This window comes from Thermobia domestica, chromosome 16 (assembly GCF_964235325.1).
Source record: "Thermobia domestica chromosome 16, izTheDome1.hap1.1, whole genome shotgun sequence".
NCBI lineage: Eukaryota > Metazoa > Arthropoda > Insecta > Zygentoma > Lepismatidae > Thermobia > Thermobia domestica.
The window spans coordinates 172,795,475-172,814,811 of NC_137469.1; the positions used below are offsets into that span (position 1 = coordinate 172,795,475).

Consider the following 19,337-nt stretch of genomic DNA (forward strand, 5'->3'; position numbering starts at 1 on the left):
ATATGTTTATAATTTTCACTTTGTCACTCGACGCACTTGATCTAAAATTTCAAAGTTTGTTAATATTAAAGAAAAATTATCAAATCCAGTCACAGATATTGGGAACATATTTCCATATTCCGGTATTCACATTAACTTATTAAACGGATTTCAGTTCGTTGAATTTAAGATCACTAATTTTTTTCCTAGTATAGCTCTTGTAGTCAAAAGATTCTAAATATTGAATAGTTTGGTTTCCGATCGCAGGGGAAGGATTTGTTTCATGTTTACTGATGGAAAAAGTCGTTGGAGGGGCGCACTGTTTCGTAGGTTGCTAATTTCACTCGCAAAGTAAATTTGGGTAAGGATTAGGGTTATTCTTATTTATCTTACGACCCGCTACTTGTTTTATTCACATGCAGTAGTTAACATTATATTCCACTTTAATAGTTACAAAAATTAATAACAACTCAACAAAAAGTAATTTATGACAATTTACGCGGGAATACTATATATCACAAATAGTTAGTTAATACCGGGTGTCTAAAATCTATGGCAACCTAACAAGACCAGGGTAAATATCGAGCCCATTACATACATACTCGTATATATATATATATGTATTCATATTAATCAATACAATAAATTTCACTTTAATATCTATCTTAATATTTCATCGACGTTTAAATTCTACATCACCGTTCATATTCGACAAGTATTCATATTTTATAAATATTTATATTTATTTGGCTCAAAGACAAAACAAAAACCCTGACTATCAAAATTCACTTTTTTCCTTCATAAGGTTGCAACATTGTATTTCATATGAATAAACCCGATAATCAATAATCATTTTCAATTTACTAAAGATCCGCGTAGATATATAAAAAATAGTTAACATAAGAGGTGGAAATGCAACAAAATGAGCAGGCACGTAACTTTTAAAACTATGTAAGCACATATATAGATGTATATAAAAAAATCAATGTTATTCGAAACTAGTGGGCCCAGACTACTAATACATACACACTATATGACCAATCAATAGAAATAAAAACCAGAAATCAGTAATCAATTGATATAAGTTGTATGATCAATGAATAACAAAGGTTTCTAGGAATCTGAAAGCATAGTGTACCTTCCCGTCAGTTTCTCCCGTGGTGGAATGAATATCGCGAAAATGGTCCTGAGTTGTGCTGCAATACCTCCACGAATTGCATCCCTCGATGTCTCAATTAGTACATACGATCGAAATAAGTGAAATGAATATTGTATGTTTTATGAGTTTCAGAAACCGGGGGGGGGAAGGTTGAAAAATTTGGAAAAAAATCTCGAAGTAATGAAGACAGAGAGAGAGATAGAGAAGAAGGAAGACGAAGAATAGGGGCGCCAAAGAATTAAGTGGGAAATAACTAACGCTACAAAGTTAGAAGTCGAATTTCGCTCTCAACAAAATCCATAGCCAAAATATTCTTAACATGCCAAAAAGGGTTCGGCTTACCAAATAAATAGCCGATAAAACTGTCTGCGAAGATGAGACAAGTCTGTGTCCACAATGGGATTTTCGGAAAGACAAAGGCTTTAGGGAAATCCCACCACTCACCGTATCCGGTCAACACCCTTGCAGACCCCGAAATCCTCCGGAAGGTTAGAGACGGCGTTAATTTAGGATTTCAAAAGAAAAAAAAAAATCATCCGACCACTTGGAAACTAGAAGATTCCAGAATAGTAATGAAATTAGAGTAATAGCTAAGATATCCCTAATGAGAATTTGCCAAAATAAAAAAAAAAATTTAAATAAACTGAATTTTGGATCGGTGATCTCAATAACCAAAACATCACCGATAGCTACCCTGCGCAGACACGCCACAGTCTGGGATGTCGTTAATTTCCCTCATCTAATTAAACTAAGAAAAGAAACGAAAATACTTAAGGGGACTAGGGGTCGACATCCGGGTACGCTATAACATAAATATTAATTTAGTAGCAGTTAATTTAATCGGATAGTCCGAACTGAGTTATATGAACACTGCACAATAAATAAATAAGGTAAGCAACGAAAAAAAAAAAAATCTCGGAGAGGCAATGAATGCTAAAGGTACAAATGACCGAAACCTGTACTTTTCGATGATCACAGGATATAGCAGTTGGTTTTCTTAATTATCATTTCTGTCAACCTTTAGAAGTAATTCCCACATGATGCTACTCTATCTATTGAAAGGCTTAAGATCTGGGGCTGTTGTTAGGAGGTACATAAATGCAAAGTAACACACAATTCCCAACTATAATTTACTATCCAAGTAGCAAACTCGGTTGGATGAATGCACTGGTGTGGAAGTCAAAACGCGAGAGATTTTTTTTTCTTTCTTTCTTCGTAAACATATTCATATTTTCACTATATAAAATTCACTAGGCCTATCCATTTAAATATAGGGGTCATCATTTCATTCATATTATATATCATATTATTAACATATCATTACATTCATTCATTATCTACTAATTTTCGCACGAAGTAATATTTTATAAACACCCTATTTCGTACATTTTACACGCAGGCCATACACATATTTACATTACGCAGTAATAAATATATATATATATATAACTATCACAATCTATCACGCTCAAACCACCACACGATCACATTCATCGAACCACGTACTCTTTATTTCGAAGCACCCAAATTGTATTTACCTTGCAGGTTTAAAAAAAAAAATCATACATGTATTTACGGAAAGTTAAATTGTCAACGATTAATCTATTTCTGATTTGTTGATAAAACTGAAGCAACAATGGAATTTTCTACAGCCACGGGAAAAGAGAATTTAATATTACATTTTCAAACAAACAGTAACAGCATATGGGCTTTACTTCTATTAAGAAAATAGGTGTTCTTTATTTCAGCGGATTATTCATTAACTACTGGACCTAGCAAGCTGAAATTTTTAGTACAGTAAGATCTCATGCTATTTTATACGAAGGTATACTCATCCGAACCGAAAACCATGTCCAATGAAAGTAATTTTTGAATAAATGACTAAAATCCAACAACCTAGATCACTAAGTTATGCGATGTCGTATTGTCAACAAACAATTGAGTACCGAAACCGGACGCTGTGGCGCTGTAGTGGAGGCATAATTTACCGTGTACTGAAATCTATACTTGTACTCATTAATCAGAAATTTAATATTTACTCTGGTTTATTTCTGTTAGGAAAAATGGTACTAAATTAAAGCATATTTATACACTGTCCAAATCGAAAATTCACACACTCACACAAAACTACTAACTACATACACCACTGTTAGTACTATACATAAAGACAACTAACTAAACTAAACATGCACCATTTAGTTACATGCATGTTGACGAAAATAACCTAACACATTAGATTTAAAATACATTACTCCCTCGTCGATATATACAGTCGGCTCTATTTAATTTAAAGGGGGTCAAAAATGAGAAAAGTAACACTAGGTCTAATTGACCTGACCAATTGTTTACATAATGACTACCAAAAGTTGATGCCCTGGGGGCACCTTAACGAGGTTTATGGAGGGACCCTTCCCCTGAAAGGGGAAAAGGCCCTAAAACGAACAATAGCTAACCCATTCCCCCGCTAGAACCGGTTCAATTTGGAAAAGGGGATAGGAGCCCCTTTTTGTTAGCTTAAGCTGCCATTCCGAAAGTTAACATTGCAACTATGAAACCTACTGTGTACATGCACTTACTGACTAATAAAAAAAAAAATCACATTTACTATACACACTATAATATATGTACGAAACCAGGTCGTATTGTCCCTAATCCCTAACTGAGTTTTAACAGATCAAAAATCACTTTCCTATATTGTCTATTCTTTGGCTTGGATAACGAGCAATATGGCGTCTGTAAAGCTGGTTCCCATTTCTCCTTTATTTTTTACAGTTCACTTCACGAAAAATGTAAGTTTGTCAGCTCCTAAATCATTATACGGCGTTTATCAATGAAATTAACTGGATATTACCTTGAGATAGTTAGAATTTCCATCCTTTTACCGCAGATATGTAGAAGAAGAAATCACGGGCTGCTCCTCGTAAGGTGTCTTCAATTGTTCTGATAATATTGCGCCGAAAAAGCCAGAGGTAGGAGAATTCCTCCAATGAGAACGGAAACTTTAGCCGCGGAAATTACAAAGCAAATAGAAATTTGGCAAATCCAGATATAACCGGATCTGAAAGCGACTATGGACTAGTGAGAGGGGGTGAGGGAAAGATTAGGTACCTGGCCAAAATCTACATTGGTCTGAAATTAAGGAAATTTATATCCAATAACGGAACTATGTTTCGGTATGACGTCAGAATGGTAAACCTTGTAACTATTCAAGTTATATATCCGAAAATGGGTTTTACACTTAATCAAAATATAAATAAATATATTATACAGTGGGAATATGGTTATTAATGAAACCTTTCGATTCATTGTATTTAATTCGAAGTAAAGGGAGTAAATAAATTGTGTAGCTAAACCGAAATTGAATGAAAAAAAAAATTACTAGGTACAGGGTGCGTAAAAAAAAAATTGCCATTACTTTCAACTGTAATGGTACATTACAGTTTTCCCCGGCCCATTAACAAAATTTTGTTAGAATAACAAAATTTTGCTAATTGGGAATACTAACTAATGATGCTTGTTAAGTTAACACACTCATTCATCCCATTCAAACGTTACCAGTCACTCTAGGACAGTGTATTATATCTACTTGGGGTATTGCGCAAGTAGTTCACTACGTTTATCTTCTGTACAATTGAAAATCTTTAAATTTCGAAAATTGTGAGTTCCGATACTTTCACCTTTGAGATTATACAAAACAGCGCAGTTTTTTAATAATTTTTTCACGATAAACGGGCCAGTGAAAATTTTCATCCATTTGGCGGATTCCTGCTTTATTATTGACGATAAATTGTGTAATTTCAGCATTACTAGTTGACCTTCCTCCAGAGTAACAGAATGTGTTGACCGTTTACTAGAATTTCGTGAATTTATATCTATCTCCGTAAATTTAAACCTATTTTCAACGGAATCTAATTGTTTTGGCCATGGGAACACCTTCCGGTAGTTGTCAACAGCAGAGTAACTCAGAAAGCGTTCCGCCGGCGTGCAACCAATACTTGAGCAATAAGAATTATTAAGAAGGTCCTGTATTTTTACAAGATATCTATACCAGGTGGTTTGATCTTCATTACACCATAACCGAACTAACCTATTGAGCTCTTTATGGCTGCGCTCTGTTATGCTGTTACCCTGAGGAGAATAGCTAGCTGTTTTCTTGTGTTTAATTTTATACTTAGCACAGAAATCCTGCCACAGTTTGGACTGGAACTGTGGGCCCCTGTCGCTTAAGAATTCTTGAGGATATGGTAAAAGGTGAAAATATCTTCTCTCTAGTACCGTTATTATTTCTTTGGTATGAGCTTTTCTGAGCGGAAGAAAAGTAACAAAACGAGAGTAAATATCTATTAATGATAAAATATAATAGTATCCCTGGCTAGGTGGTAATTTCCCAATAAGGTCCACCCCCAGAGTCTCATGGGGTACATTTGCTCTTATGTGATATTCTTGCTGAGCTATGGTTCGGTTTGCGAATTTTGTTTCCGCACATTGGATACAGTTTCGGATGAAATTTTTTATGGTAGCTTTTTGATTTTTCCAATAAAAGATTGCGCGACAAAAGCGATAACATTTTTGAACTCCAAAATGACCTGTGGAGTGAACAATACTGATAATTTGGTGAATACAAGCCTGAGGTATTACTAAAAGCCATTTTTGAACTCGCAACGGTTTTATGTACATTAACCCACAATGCATTGCGATTCTATTCTGATTACCACTATTTTCAAATTGCCTTAAGAACGTTTGACATAATTCATCAGTTTCTTGATTTTTCTTGATATGATTTAAATCAATGTCAGCATATTGTGTTTTCGTTAGGAAATGCACATAATGGGTTTCGGGTTCAAACAATAACTCAGGCGGGTACCTACTAAGTGTATCGGCGATATTGTTCTCGCGGCCTGGACAGTGCTGAAATGTTAAATCAAATTTCTGTAATTTAAGTAGGATCCTGGTGGTTCTTGGTTCAAGGTTCTTCTGAGTGAAAGCATGAGTAACTGCTGCATTGTCGGTATGAACATGCGTGATACGACCCATAATATGTTGTTCAAAGTGCTCACATAGGAACAGAACGGACAGTAGTTCCAACTGAGAGATCGACAGAGACAATTCGTAAGGCTTTACCCGTCGACTAGCATATCCGATGACATTAGGATCTTCTTGACCTGCTGGATATTGTGCAAGATAGCCAGCCAGATTTTCCATACACGCATCACTGTGTATGTGAAATGGCAGGGAGAAATCTGGCTGACTTAGAGCAGGCGGATTGCTAATAAGCTCTTTTAACTTATGGAAAGTTTCCAATGTTTCATCGTTCCAAGTGAATTTTTGATCCTTTTTTAGTAGTTGATATAATTTAGCGGTAAGTCCAGAAAAGTTTGGTACGAACTTTCTCCTCCACCCTATGAGACCTAGGAACTTTTGTAATGCCTTCTTTGATTTCGGAACCGGAAAACAACGAATGGGTTCGTTTAATTTAGGGTCGACTCTTATCGTTTTGCCACTAATGATATGACCTAAAAATTTTATCTCCCGTGCGAAGAACTTACATTTTTGAAAATTTAAGGAAAAATTTGCCTTCTTGAAAATTTCAAAGGTTCTTTCTAAATGAGATAAGTGTTCTTCTTCCGTGACCGATTTTACCATAACATCATCAAGGTATAAAACTACAAAAGAACGAGTTGAGTCGTTGAAAAAATTAGTCATAACGGATTGAAAAACAGCAGGACTGCTCTTCAATCCCTGTGGCAAAACGGTAAGGCAATATTGCCTTCCTTTATACACAAAGCTAGTACATTGATATGATTCTTTGTGTAAACTGATCCCATAATAGGCACTAGACGCATCAAAAGATGAGAACCAAGTGGCTTGTGAAACACGATGTAATAAATCGTCTATTGGTTCAACCTGTGCTTGTGGAGAAATAATTTTTGAGTTGGTAGCCCTGAGGTCCAAAACGGGACGTACGCCCCCAGAGGCCTTTCTGACAACATGAATAGGATTTCTGTATGGGGACATCTGTTCTATAGCAATTCCTAACCGTAACCATTTATTTAATTCGGCCTCAAACTCGGGTTGCATTGCTTGTGGGACAGAATAGCAAGGTCCTACAACTGGTTCGTTATCTTTTAGTTGAATTTTGTATGGAGGCGCATTAACACGACGTGGGTACTCGGAGAAGAGAGATCTGTACTGTAATAATAGTTTACGGAGACCTGATCTAATTGGTGGTGGTAAGTCATCCCGAGTAGTAATGTAAGTGTCGATGTCTTGTGGAGAGACATTGCATTCGGCGTTCAGGAATGGATCCAGCTGATCGTCCCTGTTAACCTCTCCCCCATTGAGAGGTGTCACTGCACAGGCAGCTTGACAGATAAACCTGGGGTCAAGCATGGGCTGATCCATCACTGGCCGCCCTGACTCACCGATTGCAATCTCTCTTTCCGGTATTCCCACTAACATTACATTTGGTTTATCAGTTGAAACAGTAACTGCATTCCCGAGACTATCTTTCATACGAATTTCTTTCTTTTCACGGTCGATGATACAATGGAACTTATCTAAGAATGGGCAACCCAAGATTAAATCCGTTCGCAAGTACTTAATAACAAAAATAGCTATTTCAAAAATATGGTCTTGAATATTAAGATTGAAATTCTGAACCCCTTGAACTGAAAAACTTTCCTTCCCAGCAAATGCACCCAGTGTAAGACCAGTGTACGGCCTTAATTTTGCAGAAGGGAAGCGCTGTTTCAATCTTCTCCACACCTCCCAGTCCATTAGGCAGAGCTCCGAACCACTATCAATGGTAGCAACAAGTTCAACGCCACCGATACTTCCTTTTAGGCTGGGAGATGCCGAGAAATAACGTTCTTCCCCCACCGCAAATGGCTCTTCATCGATTACGAATTTTATTATAAATTCTAAGGAATTTGGTGAGGGGTATTCTTGTATCTGAAACTCGGATTTACTATTATTAGAATATTGCGTTTTGTAGTTAATGGGGTGTATGTACCCGCAGTTATCCTCCCCCATTTCATCAGGTAACTGCGGCGTTAGTTTGTCGACTTTACCGCCGTTTCGCGACTATCACTCCCATTTAATATTGTTCTAGGCTCACCGTTACCACGCACTTGCGAAGGGACTGAATTCTGGGGTCGATTTACATTATTGTTACTATTATTCTGACTATTACCGTTCTCCCTTCTTCCGTACGCCCTGTTAAAATTCCTCCTGGTGTTATCGCCCCTACCCGGGTTCGATTCCATGTTGGTACGGTCATAGGGACGATAACTCCGGCGATTGTTGAACATGGGCCGATTCCTAAATAGTCGCCGGCCATTATTGTTGTTTTCTGAGCCATACCCACTAGGATAACGAGATCCAGCTTGGGTATAACTCAGGAAATCTGTCTGGCAACTTGCCGTTACCTTCGTCTTCGTCGGTTTTAGAATTTTTGCCTGTCGGGCGAAGTATCGTTTTGGTGGACCACCAACTTCCTTACCGCACAAGGCAGCTAACCGTGAGGTGACTTCTCGCACCGTTTGGCACAAGTGGGACGCTATGGCCCGGGACTCATCGGGTGGAAGAGCGTTAACTATAATATCTACAAGTTCAGCCTGAGAGGGATGTTCAGCTATCTGATAATATAGTTCGATAATTTTCCAAGCATAGTCCAAGAGGGACCCATACTTGGAGCGATCATACCGGAGTGATTGTAAGTTTCTCTTTTGGAGCCGTTCGATGTGCTCATTACAATATTCTTCTTTGAAAAGAATCAAAAAATCACTAAACGTCCGGATTTGGTATTTAACCGAAGCAAACCATGCGCCCGAAGCGGCGATCAAACATTTTTCAACTATCTGCAGGCGTTCCCCATCAGTAAGTTTATACATGTCTAAATATTGCTGCAGTCTCCGCAGGAAAACCCGAGGTAACCCGTTAGTAATATTCCCATCGAACGTGGGAAAACGTTCAATATCCCGGAGGGAAACTTTAGAGCTCATACTATACGGGGCAGGAAAAGAATCCAGTGGAATCAACGCGTTATCCTGAGCAGTTGGGGTTGTCACCGGATTTGCCACCGACGGAGTGGTCACTGAACTGAACGCTCCCATATGACCAAGAGAGGTTTTGTAATTTGTGTTGACCATGTAAGGTTCAAACTTAGGACCCACCACGGTAGTAACCGACGGTCCGGCACATCTCCTTTCCCCTCCTGGCAGCACGCTGTACGATTGTACCATTCCAAAGGTAGAGTGAGCATTTACGCTAGTGACTGTTGTAGTCACAACACTCGACTGCATCGGTGCATCGAAATTACTCAACCATGTTTTCGAGGTTGGCTGATGCGGGGAGCAATACATTGCTGTGTCCCGTGCATCAGGCAACACTTGACTCTTACCCGGGAGGACATTACTTGTTTCTGGGAAAATTTTCCCTGGAGAATCGCCATCAGGGAAAGGATAGGAGATATCAGACTTGGCGATTTGCAATTTAGTAATATTCCCCTTAATACTGTCTACTTCGGTTTGAATTCGACTAATTCTTTGGTCAACCGACTCTAGTTTAGTTTCTATTGATAGGTCGGATATTACAACATTCAATCTACTTATTTCAGCCTGCTGCTGTTCAACTTTTTGTTCGATGTCACCAAATCTTTTGTTTGTACTCTCAAACCTTATATCTATTTCGTTGAATTTCTCATTTGTTTCGTCTCTGAGCTGCTCGGTGGACTGTTGGGCCCGGTATCTAACCTGCTCCAGTTCAGTAGATGTTTGCTCTTTCAATTTGCTCATCGAAGAAGCAAAGTCTAAACAGATCTGGTCAATTTTATTGTTTAATACCTCGAATCGAGCGTCGGTCTCTCGTTTCGAGGTATCAAACTTCTCATTTATTTCACGTCTCATTTCTGTATTATTTTGTTCCATGTTAGTGAATCTTTCGTTCATCATCGTGAATCTTTCGTTCATCATCTCCATCATCTGGCGAATTAATGCAGACGTGTCAGACCCTCCAGATGACATTCCTTCCTTCGGGTTTGCCGTCTGATCCCGAGAATCACTTTGATTTCCACTCTTTTCCTCATCGTCGAGGTCAGATATCTCCGCTGGAGATATTTGGCCTCGGTCCCTTTCACACTCCTCACAATATTTCATTATTTCGCCGGTTTGAACTTTTTCTGCATTTTCAGCAGTATCGTCCAAATTGGAGCAAGCAAAGTGGATCCATTTTAGTCCACAACCGGTACATCTTATAAGTCTCCGCGGGGCGCGAGATCTTTTCTCTTTTTCGTTTAATGTGCATTGAGTGCACGTGACATCACACTCGTCCTGTGACACAACAACCTTTTTTGTTGCCATAGCTTTGAGACACTTTACACTTTACAAAAGACAAGATATATATATCAAAAATACACATATACTATAAGATACTTATTCGCTATCCAAACAAGTATTATTCATAAATTAAAGGACTCCCATTCTCTTTCCTTCCTTGAAACCCTTCTAGCGTTTAGTTCTATTTTAGAAAAATTTTGACACTCCTTCTCTTTTTCCCCCTTAGAAAAGGAAACAAAAATGACAAAGTAGCCAACGACTCTACTTGTTTCACTTGACTATAAAATTTCTCGTATTAATTTCAATGTTGTAATCAATTCAACATGCCTTCAACCTCACTCTTTAACATTCTTAAAAAATTTCAAATCTATCGGTCGCCATTTAAACGGAGATCCGTTGCCATGGGAACAAACGTTGCCATGACAAACATTCTTGTCGCGGTTCACCAATTCAAACTGATTGGCATGATAACTGGTATTATTCAATAAACATTTTCAGATCCGTTACCACAGTAAACATGGTTACCATGGCAACAATCTTGTCACGTGTCGCCATTCTAAAACTGAAAATAGGAGAGGGGCCGTTGCCACAGCCAACCACCGTTGCCATAACAACGAATCCTGTCGCTGCGCGTCAATCTAAAACTGATTAAAAAAAAAATCTGCAACAAAAGTGATGCACAGAAATAAGTCGTGAGTGGGAACCCTTCACCCCTGGTGGGGATGTTCATGAAGCTATCAGCTTATGCCTAATTACATTGGAATATAATTTCCATTTCTTAATTTCGAACATACTAGGTTCGATCGAAATGAGAAGATTTTTTTATCGGACTTCTAAAGAAAATAAAATAAAATAAATAAATACATGACCGTGTTTATTACATATAGAATTCCCAGTCACGACCCCCTTTTCAGTTTTATTAAAAATAGAAGAAGAAGATGAAGAAAGGAAAAGGAAGATAGAAGAGGAAAGAGGTAAAGTAAGAAGGTGATAAAGAGGAAACTGTTACTGGATATTTTGAGAAATATGGTAAAGGAAAGTGAATAATTATCGAATTGGGATCATTTCCAATAGCTATTGGGTAAATGTCTGGTATTAGGGTGATCAAAGGTAGACACATGTTAACCCATACATCCCCGATCTAGATCCATTTGACCCCAACTACCGAATTATCCCAATCTAGCTCGGAGACAGATGAGAAAGTTTAATTTTACCGTTTATTCAATATTTCCAGAAGTTTTAGACTAATATTCAATATTTGAAAAATGAACGACGAAGTTGATGGCATGTTAGAAACGACCACAGAAAGAAAGAAAAAAAAAATCAGAGTATCACATATTTGTCGAAGATTTTGACTTTCACAGTTCTCCCATGATGATCATTTGTTCAGGCTACTTCGGTCCTTTTTACTTCCTTCATAGAGCCAACTTAAGTTAGTATTAACCTTCAATGAGTTCAATTGATAACTACCAATAATTATAATAAATTACACATGTATGACAAGATAATTGGTGCACTTAATACTAAATCTACATTTCACTCACACACACATTCATACAGGACAATGTATACTTCGGGTTGTATTTGGTTGAATTAAACTAACCTAACTACAATGCTATAGACATTTATTACATTTCAATAGAAGAAGATTTAGTTTGACATAACAGAACAAAAAAAAAATTTAATACATGAAAAAAATGTTTCATAAACATGCACAGAAATTCGCTACTTGCAACAAGATCAAATAACACATTTCCCTTTTATATATATATATATATTAAAAGTTGAATTACATGGAAAAGAATTAAACCAAAGACGAGACAAGAAAAAGAAGAAAAAAAAACTTCAAGGGTCAAGATATATTTAAAATTCAGTGCAATGAATACATATCGTTGCAGGCAAAAGAGGAAAAATAATTGGTTAATCATTCAAAAAAAAAAACACTTTAGTAATATTTTATTGAGTCTTTGTCTCAATAGGAGACATATCGACAGTTTTATGAGTCTTTGTTTTTACGTCGATAATAGCTCCTTTTTTTTTTTTTTTTAACTCTCTTTACGCACTGTGGTTTGTGTCCATGAGAGTATTCAATTGGTTTTGTTTTAACTATAGACAACTAATTGCTTCATATCACATATATGTTTATAATTTTCACTTTGTCACTCGACGCACTTGATCTAAAATTTCAAAGTTTGTTAATATTAAAGAAAAATTATCAAATCCAGTCACAGATATTGGGAACATATTTCCATATTCCGGTATTCACATTAACTTATTAAACGGATTTCAGTTCGTTGAATTTAAGATCACTAATTTTTTTCCTAGTATAGCTCTTGTAGTCAAAAGATTCTAAATATTGAATAGTTTGGTTTCCGATCGCAGGGGAAGGATTTGTTTCATGTTTACTGATGGAAAAAGTCGTTGGAGGGGCGCACTGTTTCGTAGGTTGCTAATTTCACTCGCAAAGTAAATTTGGGTAAGGATTAGGGTTATTCTTATTTATCTTACGACCCGCTACTTGTTTTATTCACATGCAGTAGTTAACATTATATTCCACTTTAATAGTTACAAAAATTAATAACAACTCAACAAAAAGTAATTTATGACAATTTACGCGGGAATACTATATATCACAAATAGTTAGTTAATACCGGGTGTCTAAAATCTATGGCAACCTAACAAGACCAGGGTAAATATCGAGCCCATTACATACATACTCGTATATATATATATATGTATTCATATTAATCAATACAATAAATTTCACTTTAATATCTATCTTAATATTTCATCGACGTTTAAATTCTACATCACCGTTCATATTCGACAAGTATTCATATTTTATAAATATTTATATTTATTTGGCTCAAAGACAAAACAAAAACCCTGACTATCAAAATTCACTTTTTTCCTTCATAAGGTTGCAACATTGTATTTCATATGAATAAACCTGATAATCAATAATCATTTTCAATTTACTAAAGATCCGCGTAGATATATAAAAAATAGTTAACATAAGAGGTGGAAATGCAACAAAATGAGCAGGCACGTAACTTTTAAAACTATGTAAGCACATATATAGATGTATATAAAAAAATCAATGTTATTCGAAACTAGTGGGCCCAGACTACTAATACATACACACTATATGACCAATCAATAGAAATAAAAACCAGAAATCAGTAATCAATTGATATAAGTTGTATGATCAATGAATAACAAAGGTTTCTAGGAATCTGAAAGCATAGTGTACCTTCCCGTCAGTTTCTCCCGTGGTGGAATGAATATCGCGAAAATGGTCCTGAGTTGTGCTGCAATACCTCCACGAATTGCATCCCTCGATGTCTCAATTAGTACATACGATCGAAATAAGTGAAATGAATATTGTATGTTTTATGAGTTTCAGAAACCGGGGGGGGGGGGAAGGTTGAAAAATTTGGAAAAAAATCTCGAAGTAATGAAGACAGAGAGAGAGATAGAGAAGAAGGAAGACGAAGAATAGGGGCGCCAAAGAATTAAGTGGGAAATAACTAACGCTACAAAGTTAGAAGTCGAATTTCGCTCTCAACAAAATCCATAGCCAAAATATTCTTAACATGCCAAAAAGGGTTCGGCTTACCAAATAAATAGCCGATAAAACTGTCTGCGAAGATGAGACAAGTCTGTGTCCACAATGGGATTTTCGGAAAGACAAAGGCTTTAGGGAAATCCCACCACTCACCGTATCCGGTCAACACCCTTGCAGACCCCGAAATCCTCCGGAAGGTTAGAGACGGCGTTAATTTAGGATTTCAAAAGAAAAAAAAAAAATCATCCGACCACTTGGAAACTAGAAGATTCCAGAATAGTAATGAAATTAGAGTAATAGCTAAGATATCCCTAATGAGAATTTGCCAAAATAAAAAAAAAATTTAAATAAACTGAATTTTGGATCGGTGATCTCAATAACCAAAACATCACCGATAGCTACCCTGCGCAGACACGCCACAGTCTGGGATGTCGTTAATTTCCCTCATCTAATTAAACTAAGAAAAGAAACGAAAATACTTAAGGGGACTAGGGGTCGACATCCGGGTACGCTATAACATAAATATTAATTTAGTAGCAGTTAATTTAATCGGATAGTCCGAACTGAGTTATATGAACACTGCACAATAAATAAATAAGGTAAGCAACGAAAAAAAAAATCTCGGAGAGGCAATGAATGCTAAAGGTACAAATGACCGAAACCTGTACTTTTCGATGATCACAGGATATAGCAGTTGGTTTTCTTAATTATCATTTCTGTCAACCTTTAGAAGTAATTCCCACATGATGCTACTCTATCTATTGAAAGGCTTAAGATCTGGGGCTGTTGTTAGGAGGTACATAAATGCAAAGTAACACACAATTCCCAACTATAATTTACTATCCAAGTAGCAAACTCGGTTGGATGAATGCACTGGTGTGGAAGTCAAAACGCGAGAGATTTTTTTTTCTTTCTTTCTTCGTAAACATATTCATATTTTCACTATATAAAATTCACTAGGCCTATCCATTTAAATATAGGGGTCATCATTTCATTCATATTATATATCATATTATTAACATATCATTACATTCATTCATTATCTACTAATTTTCGCACGAAGTAATATTTTATAAACACCCTATTTCGTACATTTTACACGCAGGCCATACACATATTTACATTACGCAGTAATAAATATATATATATATATAACTATCACAATCTATCACGCTCAAACCACCACACGATCACATTCATCGAACCACGTACTCTTTATTTCGAAGCACCCAAATTGTATTTACCTTGCAGGTTTAAAAAAAAAAAATCATACATGTATTTACGGAAAGTTAAATTGTCAACGATTAATCTATTTCTGATTTGTTGATAAAACTGAAGCAACAATGGAATTTTCTACAGCCACGGGAAAAGAGAATTTAATATTACATTTTCAAACAAACAGTAACAGCATATGGGCTTTACTTCTATTAAGAAAATAGGTGTTCTTTATTTCAGCGGATTATTCATTAACTACTGGACCTAGCAAGCTGAAATTTTTAGTACAGTAAGATCTCATGCTATTTTATACGAAGGTATACTCATCCGAACCGAAAACCATGTCCAATGAAAGTAATTTTTGAATAAATGACTAAAATCCAACAACCTAGATCACTAAGTTATGCGATGTCGTATTGTCAACAAACAATTGAGTACCGAAACCGGACGCTGTGGCGCTGTAGTGGAGGCATAATTTACCGTGTACTGAAATCTATACTTGTACTCATTAATCAGAAATTTAATATTTACTCTGGTTTATTTCTGTTAGGAAAAATGGTACTAAATTAAAGCATATTTATACACTGTCCAAATCGAAAATTCACACACTCACACAAAACTACTAACTACATACACCACTGTTAGTACTATACATAAAGACAACTAACTAAACTAAACATGCACCATTTAGTTACATGCATGTTGACGAAAATAACCTAACACATTAGATTTAAAATACATTACTCCCTCGTCGATATATACAGTCGGCTCTATTTAATTTAAAGGGGGTCAAAAATGAGAAAAGTAACACTAGGTCTAATTGACCTGACCAATTGTTTACATAATGACTACCAAAAGTTGATGCCCTGGGGGCACCTTAACGAGGTTTATGGAGGGACCCTTCCCCTGAAAGGGGAAAAGGCCCTAAAACGAACAATAGCTAACCCATTCCCCCGCTAGAACCGGTTCAATTTGGAAAAGGGGATAGGAGCCCCTTTTTGTTAGCTTAAGCTGCCATTCCGAAAGTTAACATTGCAACTATGAAACCTACTGTGTACATGCACTTACTGACTAATAAAAAAAAAAATCACATTTACTATACACACTATAATATATGTACGAAACCAGGTCGTATTGTCCCTAATCCCTAACTGAGTTTTAACAGATCAAAAATCACTTTCCTATATTGTCTATTCTTTGGCTTGGATAACGAGCAATATGGCGTCTGTAAAGCTGGTTCCCATTTCTCCTTTATTTTTTACAGTTCACTTCACGAAAAATGTAAGTTTGTCAGCTCCTAAATCATTATACGGCGTTTATCAATGAAATTAACTGGATATTACCTTGAGATAGTTAGAATTTCCATCCTTTTACCGCAGATATGTAGAAGAAGAAATCACGGGCTGCTCCTCGTAAGGTGTCTTCAATTGTTCTGATAATATTGCGCCGAAAAAGCCAGAGGTAGGAGAATTCCTCCAATGAGAACGGAAACTTTAGCCGCGGAAATTACAAAGCAAATAGAAATTTGGCAAATCCAGATATAACCGGATCTGAAAGCGACTATGGACTAGTGAGAGGGGGTGAGGGAAAGATTAGGTACCTGGCCAAAATCTACATTGGTCTGAAATTAAGGAAATTTATATCCAATAACGGAACTATGTTTCGGTATGACGTCAGAATGGTAAACCTTGTAACTATTCAAGTTATATATCCGAAAATGGGTTTTACACTTAATCAAAATATAAATAAATATATTATACAGTGGGAATATGGTTATTAATGAAACCTTTCGATTCATTGTATTTAATTCGAAGTAAAGGGAGTAAATAAATTGTGTAGCTAAACCGAAATTGAATGAAAAAAAAAATTACTAGGTACAGGGTGCGTAAAAAAAAATTGCCATTACTTTCAACTGTAATGGTACATTACAAGAGTATCGAGAGGGAAAAATAGTGATTCAAATTTACTATTATTTCCGGTTTCAATGTTTATCACCATAGAACGAAAGTGGTAACAGATAGCGATTATTGTGCTGCCAAAATGTCTTGAGCCGTGGCAAAAATGCGCACTAAAGTCCACACCCTCACACACCCACGCGTTGAGCCAATAAGGGTTCAGCTGTTGCTAAGCGAGAGAAAGCGAGTGGAATTCCTTCAGCCGATAGCAGCGCTTGCAACGGAAGACTAGGGATCAAGTCAATCTGGTATTAGTATAGCTGTTTTCTTGCAAACAATTCAGCGTCTCAAAACAACATATCATGACTATTCACAACATTCTACCAAAACCAAGAGTAGGCATAGTTAAAATTTACCATCATTTCCGTAGAGCGTATTTCAATTCTGATTTCTGTACAGCAAAAATGGTAAAAGATATCAAGAAGTTTTTTTTTTTTCAATCGGTGCAATGTCCCAATAATATAGTCTATCTCTTTCCTTAGCCCATTATTCAAACCGGAAGTGGTTTAAAAAACTTTTTTGAGTTTCAATCTTTACCGCCATATAACAAACAGTAAGGGACAACAAGCAATGGCTTTTTGATATGGATTCAGTGTCCGAGGACCAGGTTCCATCTTTGATCTTATTACTCTATTGCAACCACCTTCGTGGCTAAGCGGTTAGCGTGCGCGCCTTTGGCGTGGGAAATCCGGGTTTGATTCCCGGCGGGAACTCATGTGGTTTGGGTTCCACGTTTCGTCGTTTCAATGCCAAAACCGCGAATGTGCAAATTTTTCTATTTTCACGTAAGTGCAATTTCATGTTAATTAGGGCACACAGATTCCAATACCAAAGCCCCATTTGTGAAATATGAGCATATTAGAAGTTATCATCAATTCCTAAAACATGTACCTAAATTTATATACATGATTTTTCGGAGTAAGTTGAATATTAAAATACTTATACAGTAACTCAAAATCAAATTTAGCACATTCGCGGTTTTGGCATTGGATCGACGTTGTCTCATATAGCCTCGCTGCTGAAAGGGACGTTAAACTTAAAATCAACTCAACTCTATTGCAAGCAGTATTTATAGATACAGTACTTCAAGTTTCAGTATTGAATTCGCATAGTTAGGAAGTTTTAATTTTAAACTGTGAAACAATAGCCTACTCACTTTTTTTTTCTTTCTTTTTTTTACGGCTAGCGTGTTAATGATGCGGTTTTGCACCATATTTTACTATTGATTTTATATACTGTACCTAATATTGAACTTTATACTGGTATTGGCCAGAAATGTATTTATCTTTCCGTATTACACTGTTATAGTTTGTTAACGCTGTTCTTGGCCCTTTAAACCTGCAATTAAATTCAATTAAATCATCATTATTTTGTTTTGAAGTGACGTTTTCACACTTTCACTGTAAATGCGAAATTGATCAATTAATTAGAAACCTAAACTTGTTATACAACAATCAGAAGAGCATGTCAGTCTCGGAACATCGTAACACGTGATATAAATTTTATCAGTAGCACCAGACATTTATAGTCGCCGTTTCATGTAGTAAAAAGTTATTTGATATAAACTCTTCAACAAAAAAGAAGGAAAAAAGTTTGTTTTTCTGTTATGGTCGTGAGCGTTATCACGCGACGCGGTGTTATCTTTTTTCGATATTTCTTGATATAGAAAAAATGAATACTCGATAGCATAGCTGAGTGCTTGTAGTCGTTTGTGCTCATCCAACAGTAGCAGCGATCTGACAACTAATGTCCTCTGATCTTCACTGCAGGAACTAGCAGTAACAAAAGCCGAACGGGACGCGCATCCACCGCCTGCCCACAAGCAGAAGATGCCTACCAAAGTCAAAGCCAGATGGATTGTGGATTGTTTGGTGATTCTTTCGGGTAAGTTCTGATCGTTTATCCTTGAATGATTTTTATATTTCTTTCTTCCTTTATTTATGTGTTTTGCCATTCTATTTATAACCTTTTTCTGATAATTTTATTCAATGTTAAAGTTTTGTGTGAGCGAAAGTAGTTGTCATTTCGTGCGCGCTCACTTGTGGATTATTTTTTGTTTCAGCCGTCCTCCAATCATTTTGCCACACTGAATTTGTCCTGTGAACGAACGTTCTCTGCAAAAGAGA

At 36.5% G+C, this 19,337-nt stretch overlaps 1 protein-coding gene across 2 annotated transcripts in view; it reads left to right on the forward strand.

Moving 5' to 3' along the window:
• The window catches only part of LOC145673502 (phospholipid phosphatase 1-like), a 322,758-nt gene that overhangs the window by 150,380 nt on the left and 153,041 nt on the right, over positions 1 to 19,337 (forward strand). For both annotated transcript variants that reach the window (XM_081743272.1, XM_081743273.1), the window contains one exon: positions 18,981 to 19,095. In XM_081743272.1, the coding sequence (XP_081599398.1) occupies positions 18,981 to 19,095 (115 nt within the window). The remainder of the gene's footprint in view (positions 1 to 18,980; positions 19,096 to 19,337) is intronic.